This window comes from Ambystoma mexicanum, chromosome 6q (genome assembly GCF_040938575.1).
Source record: "Ambystoma mexicanum isolate Mex_15411 chromosome 6q, UKY_AmexF1_1, whole genome shotgun sequence".
NCBI classification, from domain to species: Eukaryota; Metazoa; Chordata; class Amphibia; order Caudata; family Ambystomatidae; genus Ambystoma; species Ambystoma mexicanum.
In genome coordinates this window covers 599,682,710-599,695,559 of record NC_090937.1, presented here as the reverse complement: position 1 = coordinate 599,695,559, position 12,850 = coordinate 599,682,710, and the positions used below count along the sequence as shown (strand labels likewise).

General features: G+C 46.6%; 1 protein-coding gene across 2 annotated transcripts in view; it reads right to left on the bottom strand.

Annotated features, from left to right (window-relative positions):
- The window catches only part of LOC138516158 (EF-hand calcium-binding domain-containing protein 14-like), a 483,644-nt gene that overhangs the window by 384,268 nt on the left and 86,526 nt on the right, over window positions 1–12,850 (bottom strand). For both annotated transcript variants that reach the window (XM_069631076.1, XM_069631075.1), the window contains exon 2: window positions 10,819–10,997. In XM_069631076.1, coding sequence (XP_069487177.1) covers window positions 10,819–10,997 — 179 coding nt within the window. The remainder of the gene's footprint in view (window positions 1–10,818; window positions 10,998–12,850) is intronic.

Sequence of the window (12,850 nt, the reverse complement as noted above, 5' to 3'; positions counted from 1 at the left end):
TGAACAGCTTAATTGATTTGTAATCCTAATTAGAGCTGTTGGTATTCATTAGAGGTCCCGCTCTTGACGTGTTTATCACCTTTATATTTAGAGCAAGCATATAATGCCATTAATGTCTAATTGTATTATCATTATTGTTCATGCGATACAATCAGTGTAACATCCCGCGCATTCACTTAATGGCACGATGCTTGCACAATGACCCAGCCGATATCACATTGCAGCGCAATGTGCTAATCCATGGAATGCGTCTCTTTCCTAGTTACGTATTTCCAGTGACGCTGTTCCTTTCTTTTCCTCCTGTTTCCGACCCATATCATCAGAGAAGAAAAGCTTGAAGCTTACGCGGTCACATCTATTCCGTAAATGGGTGTGATACGGTGGCCTGCCGGGTGTGTCTCACGTGTACCAAGCATTCACTCAGGCGAGGACATGGTGGCTGTTTTCTCAGGAGAGGACGACATCAGTAGATACATCAGCTGGTTCACCATCCAGAGGCAGTCAGAGGAAGACTGAAGGCCCTCTTTACGAGTCCGGCCGTAGACGTGCCGGTAAATTCAGCAGGCTGCCGCCGGACCCGTAAACAGTTACCGGCGCCTGGCCTGGGGTATTACAACCACGGCTGCCGGTAACTAAGGTGCCGGTAACTATGTTGTTCTCCATTCCCACAGAGTCCCATAGGATTCTATGGGAGTGGGGACCACTGAAACACTGGCACCGTCGATGACCGTGCCAGTGTTTCTGTGAAAGTCTGCAGCCGCGTACCGTTCCGCCCGCCAGGGCAGACCTGGCGGACGGGACGGCGACCCGCAGGAAGACTCGTAATTTGCCGGTCCTGAAACAACGGTGCCGGTAAGCTTACTGGCACCGTTGTTTCCGGACCGGCAAACTTGTAATGAGGGCCACAGTACTTGCCCACAGTCACAGATGACTTCAAACCTTCACAAGGCGTGCATGTGAGGGCATTGTATTGCTTGCAGCCCCCTCCTTCAACCACATCTTGTTTTCCTTCCATTTGTTTTCAGTATTCCTCCTTCTAATTTCCTTTTTTTATTTCTCTCATTGGGGGTCATTCCGAGTTTGGAGGTAGCCATGCCACTTTTAGCAGCATGGCTGCCCCCATACCAGGTACGGGGTCGGGTTCCCTGAATGGGGAAATACCAGGCCATTCGGACCTTGGAGGGCCTGGTATTTCCCAATACAGGGAACCCAGACCCTTTCCTTTTTCACTTGCTTTGCCATTGTTTGTGAATTTGTTTCCCATAGCTTCCTCTCCTATTTTATCTCTTCCTTTATTCTCATTCATGGGCCTTATTACAACCCTGGCGGTCCAGGAACTACGGTGCCGGTAAGTATGCCGGTACCGTAGTTCCCGGACCACCATACTAAGAGCTTTGATTGCGGGTGCCTATCAGCCCACCCGGTATGACCTGGTGGGTATAGCGGCACCCGCGAGCACAGCGTGTCAGATGCACCGGCACCATTCTGAATGGTGCCAGTGAACCCGCGTCCCATTCAGCCCTATGGGGCCGAATGGGATGGGGAGTCCCTTATTGTTGGCACCCGCAAATGGGAAATGACTGTGTCCACCGAACTCGGCATGACCCTGTTCTTGCCCATTCGCGGGTGCCAGTAAAAATGCAACTAGAGTGGCAGCCGTGCCGGTTTTGCCGGCACGGCCAACACCGGATTTGTAATGAGGCCCAATTATCTTTTTGCTCCTTTTCTGTTCATTCCCGGATATACAACTGTATCCATAAAATGACACAATACTACAGGTAGGTCACAGGTACATGAAAATAGAATAACAATAGTTCAAAACAACTTCTACGGGCAAGATGCTCATCTGTAGACTTCTCACTAGGTTTTCCCAGTGGGTGTTTACTGGGGAAAACACATGCCTTAAGGTGTCTACTAACGATTAAAGGGCCACCTAAGGTTATAGGTTACAGAGATTCCTGCTTCCACAACCGAGAAAGCGCCACCTCCCAGTATAAGTTTGTGAACACTTAGTTTGAATTCCTAGGCAGATTTTAAAAGTCTGGTGGTGTATTGCGTGAACATATTAATGAGGAATTGAGGGCCAACCCTGTATCCATTTGTGATAAAGCCATTGTACAGCACAGGGCACACATTACCAGGCACATGAGCACTCATTGGGCCATTCCGATTACAATGTGTAGCTGACATTAAAGGGCGATAACTGGGATTGGTGTTTGTGCCTGGGCATATCATGGCACTGCCTGCTTTCTGATAACAATATCTGGTTTATGACATGTCGTAGCATGGCAATACATGTCAAACAATAGTACTCGATATATGACAGCAACAGCTGGCCCGGTGGGCATATCTGGGTAGGTGATGGCAGTTCTTAGTTGCTAAGAAGAAGCGTTAAAGACTATCAGCCTGTGAAATTAGAAAGCAACATGCGAAAGATATGGCATGTTGCAATAGCGATATGTGAGCAGGAAGATGTTTCCAGTGTGAACCATGTGACCCGTTGATGCGGTGATGCAGGGATATAAGGTGAAGGAGAGAATGTCAGAATGTCATGTGATGAGCTTAGATTGGGCCTCATCACGAGTTGGGCGGTAACGCCGGCGCTAATAGCGCTGGCGTTATTAGCCCTACTGCCAAACCCACCGGCGCTATTAGCGCCGGATCACGGGTTTGGCGGACCGGGAATTCCCCATTCCCCATTGTGCTCAATGGGGAAATTTTGCGCGTTTACCGCCGGCGGATTTCCCGCCGGCGTTAAACGCGCCGAAAATCGGCTAATTTTCAGCAGATTTCCCCCTGCTCAGAGCTGGGGGGAAATCAGCAGAAGCCATGATTTGGGGACACTTTAATGCGGCAGTTACAGCGCTACCGCCGCATTTAAGGGCTACCGCCAAACTCGTGATGAGGCCCATAGAAAGGTACGAGCAAAAGATGGAACACTCCTAAGATATCTTCAAAGATGAAATACCGTAAGAATGAAAACAAGAATAATATATATATAGTGGAACAACTTTAAATGTATCTTGTAGCTATCTTGTACATGAACAAACCTAAAAAGGCGTGTTGACTATTGGCTGGGGAGCTACTTTCTTGCACAGGGTTACTATTCCCAATTTTTTCCCTTGCATTGCAATGAAGTAATCCTGGCTCTGTTACCTGTTGGTGGTAAATGTGAGTGCTTAAATCATTTATTTTGAGTGTCATGGTGCCATGACTCGGATCGAACACCCGGTTTTGACCCCAGCATCTGCTGCAGACCACTCCCCTCCGACTCTGACCCCTGTGCCAATTTTGAGAGGTAAGAGTATTTTGAAATGCCTGTGGGGTTTCAGAGGTCAGTGTCTTTTCTTGGGGTTACACAGAAACCTTATATTTTTCTGAGCAAGAGGGGCAGATGTACTTTGTGGGAGGTCAGGTCTGGAAACTGTGTATATGCACACAAAAATACAGAAACAATATATTCATACATTTTGAAGTAACTGGCAAAATTAACTAAGTAACTGAAAATCTGATGCTGAATTTGTAGGAATAGACACTTCAACTTGATGAGTGGGATGAACCAGTGGCATGTAACCAGGCAAAAGAATGGGTGATGATAAATGAAGCCGCGGACTACTACTGTGACTTGGCTGGCTAGCCATCTTGAGTCTCCCCCATATGAGGGAGTTTTGGAATCAAGGGGCGGGGGTGGGAGGTACTGAAGCTTGTGTTCCCGTGTCTTGCATGGTGACTTCATCCCGCAGTCTGGCAAAGTCATCCTTGTGCATTACTGATACCTCTTTCCTTCCATGGTCCACATACATAAGTGGAGGTTTCCTTGTTGTAAAACTGAGAACAACACAGTTGAGGGAATATTTATTCCCAGACCAAGACACTCTGGCTCATTTTATGACACACATTATAGTCCTAATTGCTGAATCTATTTACAGATATGGCATTCCATTACACCGGGGAATACATATAAGGGATCCCTGTGCACAATACCTTTGATTTGAATAAAATGATGCATCTGAAAAGAGCTCTCACATTCAAAAAGAGGAAGAAATATACGGAACAACGGGAAGTGTCTTGAATGGGAGGGGGGAGTGCTGTAAGCCTCATTACGAGGTAGGAGGTAGCCATGGTGCTGTTAGCACCATGGCTACCCCCTTACCGCATTCTGGGTCCGGGTTCCGGAAATAGGGACTTACCGGGTCATTCCAACCTTGGAGGACCCATTAAGTCCCCATTCCGGGAACCATTCCCCATTCCCATTCGAGCCCCCATAGGGCTCAATGGGAATGGGGATGGAGCTAATAACGCATCCGCAATTTGCGGTACCGTTATTAGCTCTGAAGTCCCTTAACGGGTCCCTTCCATAACACCTGGTAAAAGCAGTCATTAAGGAAGGGACCCGCTAAGGGACCTCGGAATAGGGTGGTAAGGGATTACCGGCACCGGTGTCCTTACCGGTGCCGGTAATCCCTTACCACCTACCTAGTAATGAGGCCCTGAGACTTTGAGTGGGTTATACTGCACTGTCGTTTATTTGCACATGGAACTATTTACAAGGGACAGTTATCTTCCCTGCTCCTGGAACTCATGGTAGTCAGTATAAGTCCTTGTATAGGAAGCGTAAGTCTCGTAATGTTCTCTCATGGAGGAGCACCAGAACGCCACTCCTGCTCTGGCTCTGCTCTCAGCGCATCTGCATGCCCTTTCATCCCAGCTCTCGCAATGCCCAGTTGGACGTGGGCTCTCATGAGACTCTCTCACCACTTACCTCCTTTTGTTTAGAGGCATGATTCCACTCCATCACAAAGGCCCTCATTCCGAGGTTGGTGCTAGTCATGGCGCTATTAGCGCCATGACTAGCACCAATACCGGTACCGCCACTGACTTGGTGGTATGTGGACTTACCAGTCCAGTCCGACCTTGGCGGGACCGGTAAATCCCCATTTGTAAAGCCATTCCCCATTCCCATTTGAGCCCCCATAGGGCTCAATGGGAAGGGAAAAGGCGTCAATAACGGTACCGCAAATTGAGGTACCGTTATTGACCCTGGTAACCCTTTGCGGGTCCCGTCTTTAACGCATGATAAAACCAGGCGTTAAGGGAAGGACCTGTAAAGGGACCTCGGAATAGTGCGCAAAGGGATTAACGGCACCGGTGTCATTACCGGTGCCCGGTATCCCTTTGCGCCCACCTTGTAATGAGGGCCAAAGTCTTCATTCTTGGCTGGTCTGCATTTCTCTTTGTGTGGGCGACCATCATGATTCTCTCTGACGGACGACACTGAGGTAGATGTTCGGCTTACTCTCTCCACCTCTCCATTGCTCCATTCACCTTGACCCTCACTCTCATCTTCCCTTCTGACCCTGTGCTCTTCCCTCTTCTGGGTACATTTCCTTGCAAGTTCCTTGTCAAGAGTACCTGATGAAAGGGAATTGTCATTGTCCTGCACGTTGGGTTCTCTCAATCTGGATTCTCTCAACCCCTGCAATGTCCTTTCATACATGCAACTCTTTCAGGTTCCAGCGTTTGTCGTCTTGGGTGTATACATGATTCGATTCCTTCCACACCACTTGGATCGGCCTGCTGAACCTTGAACCGGTGGTTTGATCCTAGTGAGGCAGGCTAATTTTGACTATGTCACCCACTTGTACTTCCACTTTCTGGACAGCTCTTCTCTCATCGGGTCATAGTGACTTTTTCGAACGTTACATTTTCGTAATGCCATTTTTTCAACACCAAAATGGCGAAAAAAAAATGTTGAATGTTTTTTTTTAATTTAATTTTTTAAATGGGGGGTTCACCCCAACCCCCTGTTTTTTTTTATTGACACTTTTTTTTTACTAACAAAAAAAAACATTTGGAATTTTATTTCGCCATTTTTGTTTCGACAAAATGGCTTTTCGAAAATGTGTTTTCGAAAATTTAACTGGATACCCCTCTCATCACTTCTTCTCTTCATGGTGGCATTACTCTTCTTAATTCTCCATACAGCCTCTTCCATATCCACTTTCTCATCTTCCCACACTCTGTTAAGCCATGGAGTTACCAGTCTGGACGCCGCCCTTCTACCATGTAACATGTGGAAAGGTGACACATTGGTGGTCCCGTTGGGATTGAGGCGGTGGGCCACAATAGCCTCCTTCACTGTCTTGTATGGGTCCATGCCGAGGCCCTGGCCAGTTGCAGCATACACTTTATAAAACTGTTCGTCCTCTCAACCAAGCCATTGGCATGATATAGAGAGGATTTGATCTGCTTGATGTTGTTCCCCATGAAGACTGTCTCATTTTCCCTGGATACCAACTGGACACCATTGTCTGTAACAATATGTTTGGGCAATCCTTCCCTTGAAACACTGTGGAAATGTCCAACACAAATTTGCCTTCCACCCATTTGGACAAATAATCAATGATCACTATCCCGTATCTGTGCTCCAGTCCCATATCTTCTAACAGGCCCATGAAGTCTAACCCAAAATTGTACCATACCCACTCTGGTATCTCTGTCGGAAATCAGTGGTGCCTCTCGTACCTTCAGATGCTTATCGCTGTTTAAGCATTCATGGCATCGCTCCATCATCATTCGGATGGCGTGATCCATACTCAGCTACGGATATGCATCCCTGACCTGGCGCAGTGTCATGCTGCTCCCGATGTGTCCCGAATGAGCTCTGCACAGGATTATTTTCCTCATTCCCGCTGGTTGTATGATTTAATCAGCTCGCAGCCATATGCCATCCGCTTTGTTTATCTCATCTGCTACCTTCCAGAATGGTCTCAGCCGCTCTGGGATAATTCTCCCATCGGGCCACCCTTTTGTGACCAAATCATTATCTTTTGTATCGCAGGATCTTTATCCGATTCGTCTCTCCAATTGTTTTCACCCATTTCCATGAACATCCTGCTGCTCAGGTCTCCAATAGACACACCCGAACGTTTGTCTTCTAAGAACATCGACCTTGATCTTCCTGACTCTGTCAACCTCACCATGCAGTCGGCCTGTGCGTTTTTCCATTCTGCTCTGTGTCCCATATCTTACGTGTACTCCTGTAGCTTTGCAGCTATACGTGCTAGCCTGGGCGTGGATGTCTTTGTACCACCTGGGCTGAACATGTTTATAAGTGGTTTGGGGTCAATGAGGAGGTTGAATCTGGTGCCCCTATTCAATGCCCTAGGTGCACGCCAACATTTCGTTTTCAATAGTTGAATCATTCTTTTCAGCATCTGACAAGGATTTTGACGCAAATGCCACCACGTGTTCTGCGTCACTCTGCTTCTGATTAATTGTCGCACCCAGCCCATATACACTGGCATTTGTCGTGACGAAAGGTTGAAGGGTCATAGGCAGAGTACACATATTATTCTCTCTTTCACCTCCTTGAATGCTCTTTGCTGGGTCTGATGCCACTTATATTCCACCCCTCTCTTCAACAGTTCTCTCAGGGGTGCAGTAACTTCTAAAAACCTAGGCACAAACTTGCTGTGGTATTCTGCCAGGCCGAGGAAGGACCTAACTTCCTCCTTGTCGGTCAGTGGTGGAGCCTTCATTATGGCCCGCAGTAAGTTCTTCTTGGGTTTGAATCCCTTTCTGGATATGGTGTACTCTAAGTACTCCACCTCCTTGACCCTGGTTACGCACCTTTTGTACTTCAACCGCACCCCTGCAACTTGCCATTTGTGAAACACTTTCCTCAGCACGTTGTCATGTGTTTTTATATCTTCTGCATATATTAGAATGTCCGCCCGAAAATAAGATACATTGCCTATGTTCTTCAACAATGAGTCCATCATTCGACGAAAGGCTGATGCTGCGGAGGACAACCCAAATGGCATTCTGGTATACTGTGTGCCAAATGGGGTGATAAACGCTGTCAACGGTCTCAACTCTATGCAATGCAATCTGGTTGTACACATCCTGCATTTCCAACTTGGAGAAAATCTTTTTATCTTTTATCATTAGGATGAGCTCATTGATGCTGGGAATTGGGTAGCTGTCAGTGATGACTTCCAGGTCCAAACTACGCAAGTCTATACGCCCTTAAGTCATTAGAACTTTGCTTCTTTGTAAGTACCATCGGGCTCAACCATTTCGATGACTCTACGGTCTCTATGGTGCCTTCCTTGACCATTTTCTCCAACTGAATCTGTAGTGCCAGCCATGCTGTTGCTGGCACTGGTCTTACTCTGTGTTTAACTGGGACTGCATTCTGGCATAGCCTGATTTTAGGCACAAGGTTTTTTCATTTGTCCCATGTCTTTGGAGAACAACCTTGCATATTCGTCTCTCGATGGGGATGCTCCTCCGACTGCAATGACAGAACTTGATCTTTCCAGTTGTATGTCCAATTTTTGCTTGGCCGTCCCACCCTAGTACCGCTGGAACTTCTTCAGTGAAGTATGCCTTTGTGTATGCATCTCCTCCCATTGAATTTTACTGGACTGTTGATATATCCTAACAGACAAAAAGATGCGCCCCCAAAAACATTGGGTCTGGGTTTCTTTTTCATGACTTCAACCATACTCTGGCCCACCATCTCTTTGTATGTACGAACTGGTAGAATGCTTAAATTCGACCCGGAGTCGACCATGACCCTGGTCTCATTCCCGTCCACTCTGATCACACAGTGTGGTTTCTCTCTCTGTGTGGTGGAACTGTTGAACACGATGATGGTGGTCTTGTCCTCCTCTGAAGATTTGAAACTTCTTGTGTCACCGATCACTTCGACCGAGGCAATTTTCTTGCCTCTACACTTGCAAGCAACCACCATCTGTCCAAACTTCCTACAGTTTGAGCATTCCTAGCTTCTGGCCGGGCTTCCCTATCATTTGCTAGAAGACGGGTGCTGGCACACCTGTGGCACTTTAATGGTTCTCTTCTGCGGGAACACTCATCCTTGCCATGCCACCTTGATTTCTCTTCGGTTCCTCTGTACAGCATTGCGTACACCTCTGGGCCTAGGGCACTTCTCGCTTTCCTTGTGCCTACTTGAGGTTCCTTCAACAGCTCTAGTAAACTGAATTGCTTTATCAAGCACCACATCCTTCACCACTATGAACTTATCCTGCACCTTCCTTGAGTTAGAGTGAACCACCGACAACATATCACAAATCATGCTATCTGTGTTGCTGCCAAAGTCACAGAACGCTGCTAGTTCTCTCATCCATGTGATGTAATCATCCATCGACTCTGAAGCTTCCTGCTTCCTACCGTAAAATTTGATCCGGTGCAGCACAATGTTCTCGTTGCTGGAAAATCGCTTTAGAATGCCTGGTGGCGTCTTTAAACACATTATCGGTGTAGTCTGCAATTGTTTCAGGATTTAGGACTGCAAACATTCTCTGCTCCTCCACTCCCATGGCCTTCAGCAGCTCTTTTACTGGCAGGAGAGTAGTCAGTGGCCCCCACGGCATCCAGGTACATGGTGAAGAGAGGCTCCCTTTGAGGCCATGGAATGGCAGGCATATCTGGCGAATGAAGAAACTTAGGTGGTGGCATTTCACCTTGAATCTTGAACGCATGGGGAACACCTCTTGGACCTTGTCGCCAAATATGTTGTAAAATGAAGACTGAGACTTGGAGTGGGTCACACTGCACTGTGGTCTATTTGCACAGGAAACTATTTACAGGGTACAGTTATCTTCACTGCTCCTGGAACTCATGGTAGTCTCTCAGTGTAAGTCCTTGTATAGGAAACATGAGTCTGGTAATGTTCTCTCATGGAGGAGCGCTGGAAAGCCACGCCTGCTCTGCTTGGCGCTGGTCAGCGTGCCCTTTCGTCGCTGTGCACGCTTCTCGCATTGAGTCTTGCGCCACCCCGTTGGATGCAGACTCTTGCAAGACTCTCTCACCACAGGAAGCCTCTTACTCCCATAGCAAACCCCATGTTGAATTTCTAGCATATTCTAATGAAAAGTCAAACATTAGAAACAAAACAAACAAAGAGCTGGTCCTCCCAAACAAAGCAGACGTTTTCCTTTTGCTGTTAAATTCGAGTCCTGAATAGTTCTCTACAACACTGGCAGAGGCCGTTCGAATGTCTATACAAAGGCCAACACTGTTGGCTTGCTCAGTGCTTGTTTACTTTTGGTCACAATTAGAAATCAAAAACTTCCAGATGGTAAAATTCCTTTAAACTTAGGTTTCCTAGAATTGAAGCACAACCTCTGCTCCATCGCCTGCAGGTTACACCATCACCAATCAGTAAGAACAATAAGTAACACTTCCCTGTGGACAATTCAGCCCCGCTTTGGGCATGGTGGCAGCAGTGGTTTAACTAATCCCTAGTGTGTAACTCTGCACTCTATTGCAGCAACATTGCATGTTCACATTGAATCAACATGATTCAATTGTAATGCAGCTTCTATGCACTGGGATTGCTGATTGGGGGACTATTGAGAATTGCATATTACATTTAGAACCTTATAAAGCACCAAATAAATAAATCAACACATACATGAATTCATTAAATTGGTCACTCCAATCATCCACAGAGTAATGTCGTCTAACCTATTTAGGTTTTCATTGATAACTATCACCACATTTGCCACGTATGCCAATTTTCAATAAACAGATCTGGGCAATGTTGATACGTGTTGTTCATGGGCACCGTAATAGACAAAGACAAAAGACACACAATTGCATGTTCTGGGTCGAACAACTGAAGCCATGGGACAGAAAGCTCCTAAAACACTGTGTGGAAGTTTGAGCTAACATCATCTACTGCTTCATTTCATATAGTACCAGACTTGCTCAGAATCTCAGTATGCCGAGCCCTCACACCCCAAACCCCATCCTAGAGACCCCCGTCTCATGCCCCGTTCTTACCGCTTCTGAATATGTCAGAGTGCTTGTGCTTGACGGCCTCCAAATCCCAGTAGGTCCTCAAGAAGAAGAAGCTCAGCGCCACCTGTGCCGCCACCAGCAGCACGATGAAGACGGTTTGGCAGAGCCATTGTGGTTGTAAAAACGCAGACTTATTGCGAGGCCTGCGAATGTAGGTTTTCCTGAAAAGCAGAGAAAATATTGTTCACGTTATGAAAACGTTAGGGCTAAGTGTGATGGTTTTTCATTTCAGAATTGGGTACATCATCAAAATGTGAGCAGCTATTACAGCAAATCAGCAAGCGCTTGGCCTCAAACAGTCTGAAAACGAATGCAAGGGCCAGCATTATCACTAAGCATGCCATCATCACACAATGTATATGTCATGAGGTATAAGATAGAATGTAGTTAAGCTTTGAAGTAACTTTTCCCCAAGCAGGGATTTCAAACAGAAACCCTTCTTTCGTGCCTTCCTTCTCTTGAATAATGACTGAAGTAAATGCCACGTAACTGTAGCATCGGGAAACCTTTGCCGCATATGAGTGTCAGCAAACAGACTCTGTACATGGTTAGCAACACTTAATATTAGCACCCAGCTTTTTGTGAGCACCCAATCAAGTTGCTTGAAACTATCACTAGCGGCCTGTGTTATGAGCAAGCTGGTGTTTTTCTGGTAGGCTGCCCTTGCTCATTATGTTTCCCATCCCCACACTGATCTCTAAAGTCATACTAAGTCAAAGGTTCACAGTTTCCCACTGTTGCCTTTTGATTTCAGCCATATTTTAGCTTCTGCCTTCTCCTGCAGTGAGCTGCGAAAACAGAAAAGGGACTCTTGGCAGCCATATTGGTTATACATATTCATGCAGAAAACAGTATTGCATGACCCAATCGAATCCTTTTTTCAACAAACCCTCCCCAAATACATCAGCAACTAGACGTCAAAAGTGGGAGCTAATGCAAATAATGCCAGGAGCAGTGATGAGCAGTGATGAGTACTTGGCTCATTACTGAACTTTAAAGTAGTCCCTGCTGTCAGGCCTGATGGACATGAAGGTGTGTGTGACTCAATCGACTAATGCATCCACTACAGGGGCTTGTGTTTAACCACGTGGTCACAGGTTTCAATCCTGGCTTGTTGCTATCAAGAGTCAATGGCCTCATTACTAGGTGGGTGGAATGGGTTTAATGCCGCCTGTAAAGGTGCCAGTGCCGGTAAACCCATTCCACCCTATTACGAGGTTCCCTTGCGGGACCCGCTCTGACCGTCTGGTCAGGCCTGAAGTCCTTTGCGGGTCCCGCAAGGGGACCAGGGAGCTAATAACGGGCCCGTTACTAACAGCCCATTATTAGCTCCCTCCCCATTCCCATTGAGCCCTACGGGGGCTAAAATTGGAATGGGGATGGGTTTTTTGAATGAGGAATTACCGGGTCCTCCACGATTGGAATGGCCCGGTAATTCCACATTCAAGGAATCCGGACCCGAGTTTGGAGGCAGCCATGCCCTTACTAAGGGCATGGCTGCTTCCAAACTCGTAATGAGGCCCAATGACTTCCTCATTTTGATAAATAATCCCACATTCATTTCCAGTGTGTGCCATTTACAGGCTGCACGCTCTGAATGTATCACAATGGTCCCTCCATGCTGACTATCCACCATGTACAGGTTTTTCTATTTTCTATGAAAAAGGCATGGATTCTGGAATGATTATGCATTTACCTGGGAGAATGTGATGAAAAGAGAGACATAATCCAGACAGAATGCATAGAAAAATGGAGCAGGCATGACAAAATCAACTGGAATGTGGAGAAAGGCTAGCGAACACTTAATAACAACTGAATGGAGAAGGTAAACTGTAGAGATGGCAAGAACAAAGTAGGAAGGAAAATAGAAGTGTTGGAAAAAGCACAAGACAATGCAAAAGGTACAGTACTAGAAAAGGAAAGGTTAACTATTAGAGAAAAGGTCAAAGAAAAAGAGAAAGGAGTGGAAGGAATTCGCACTAGCGGTTTAGTGCAGTGGCAGAAACCCAGAAAC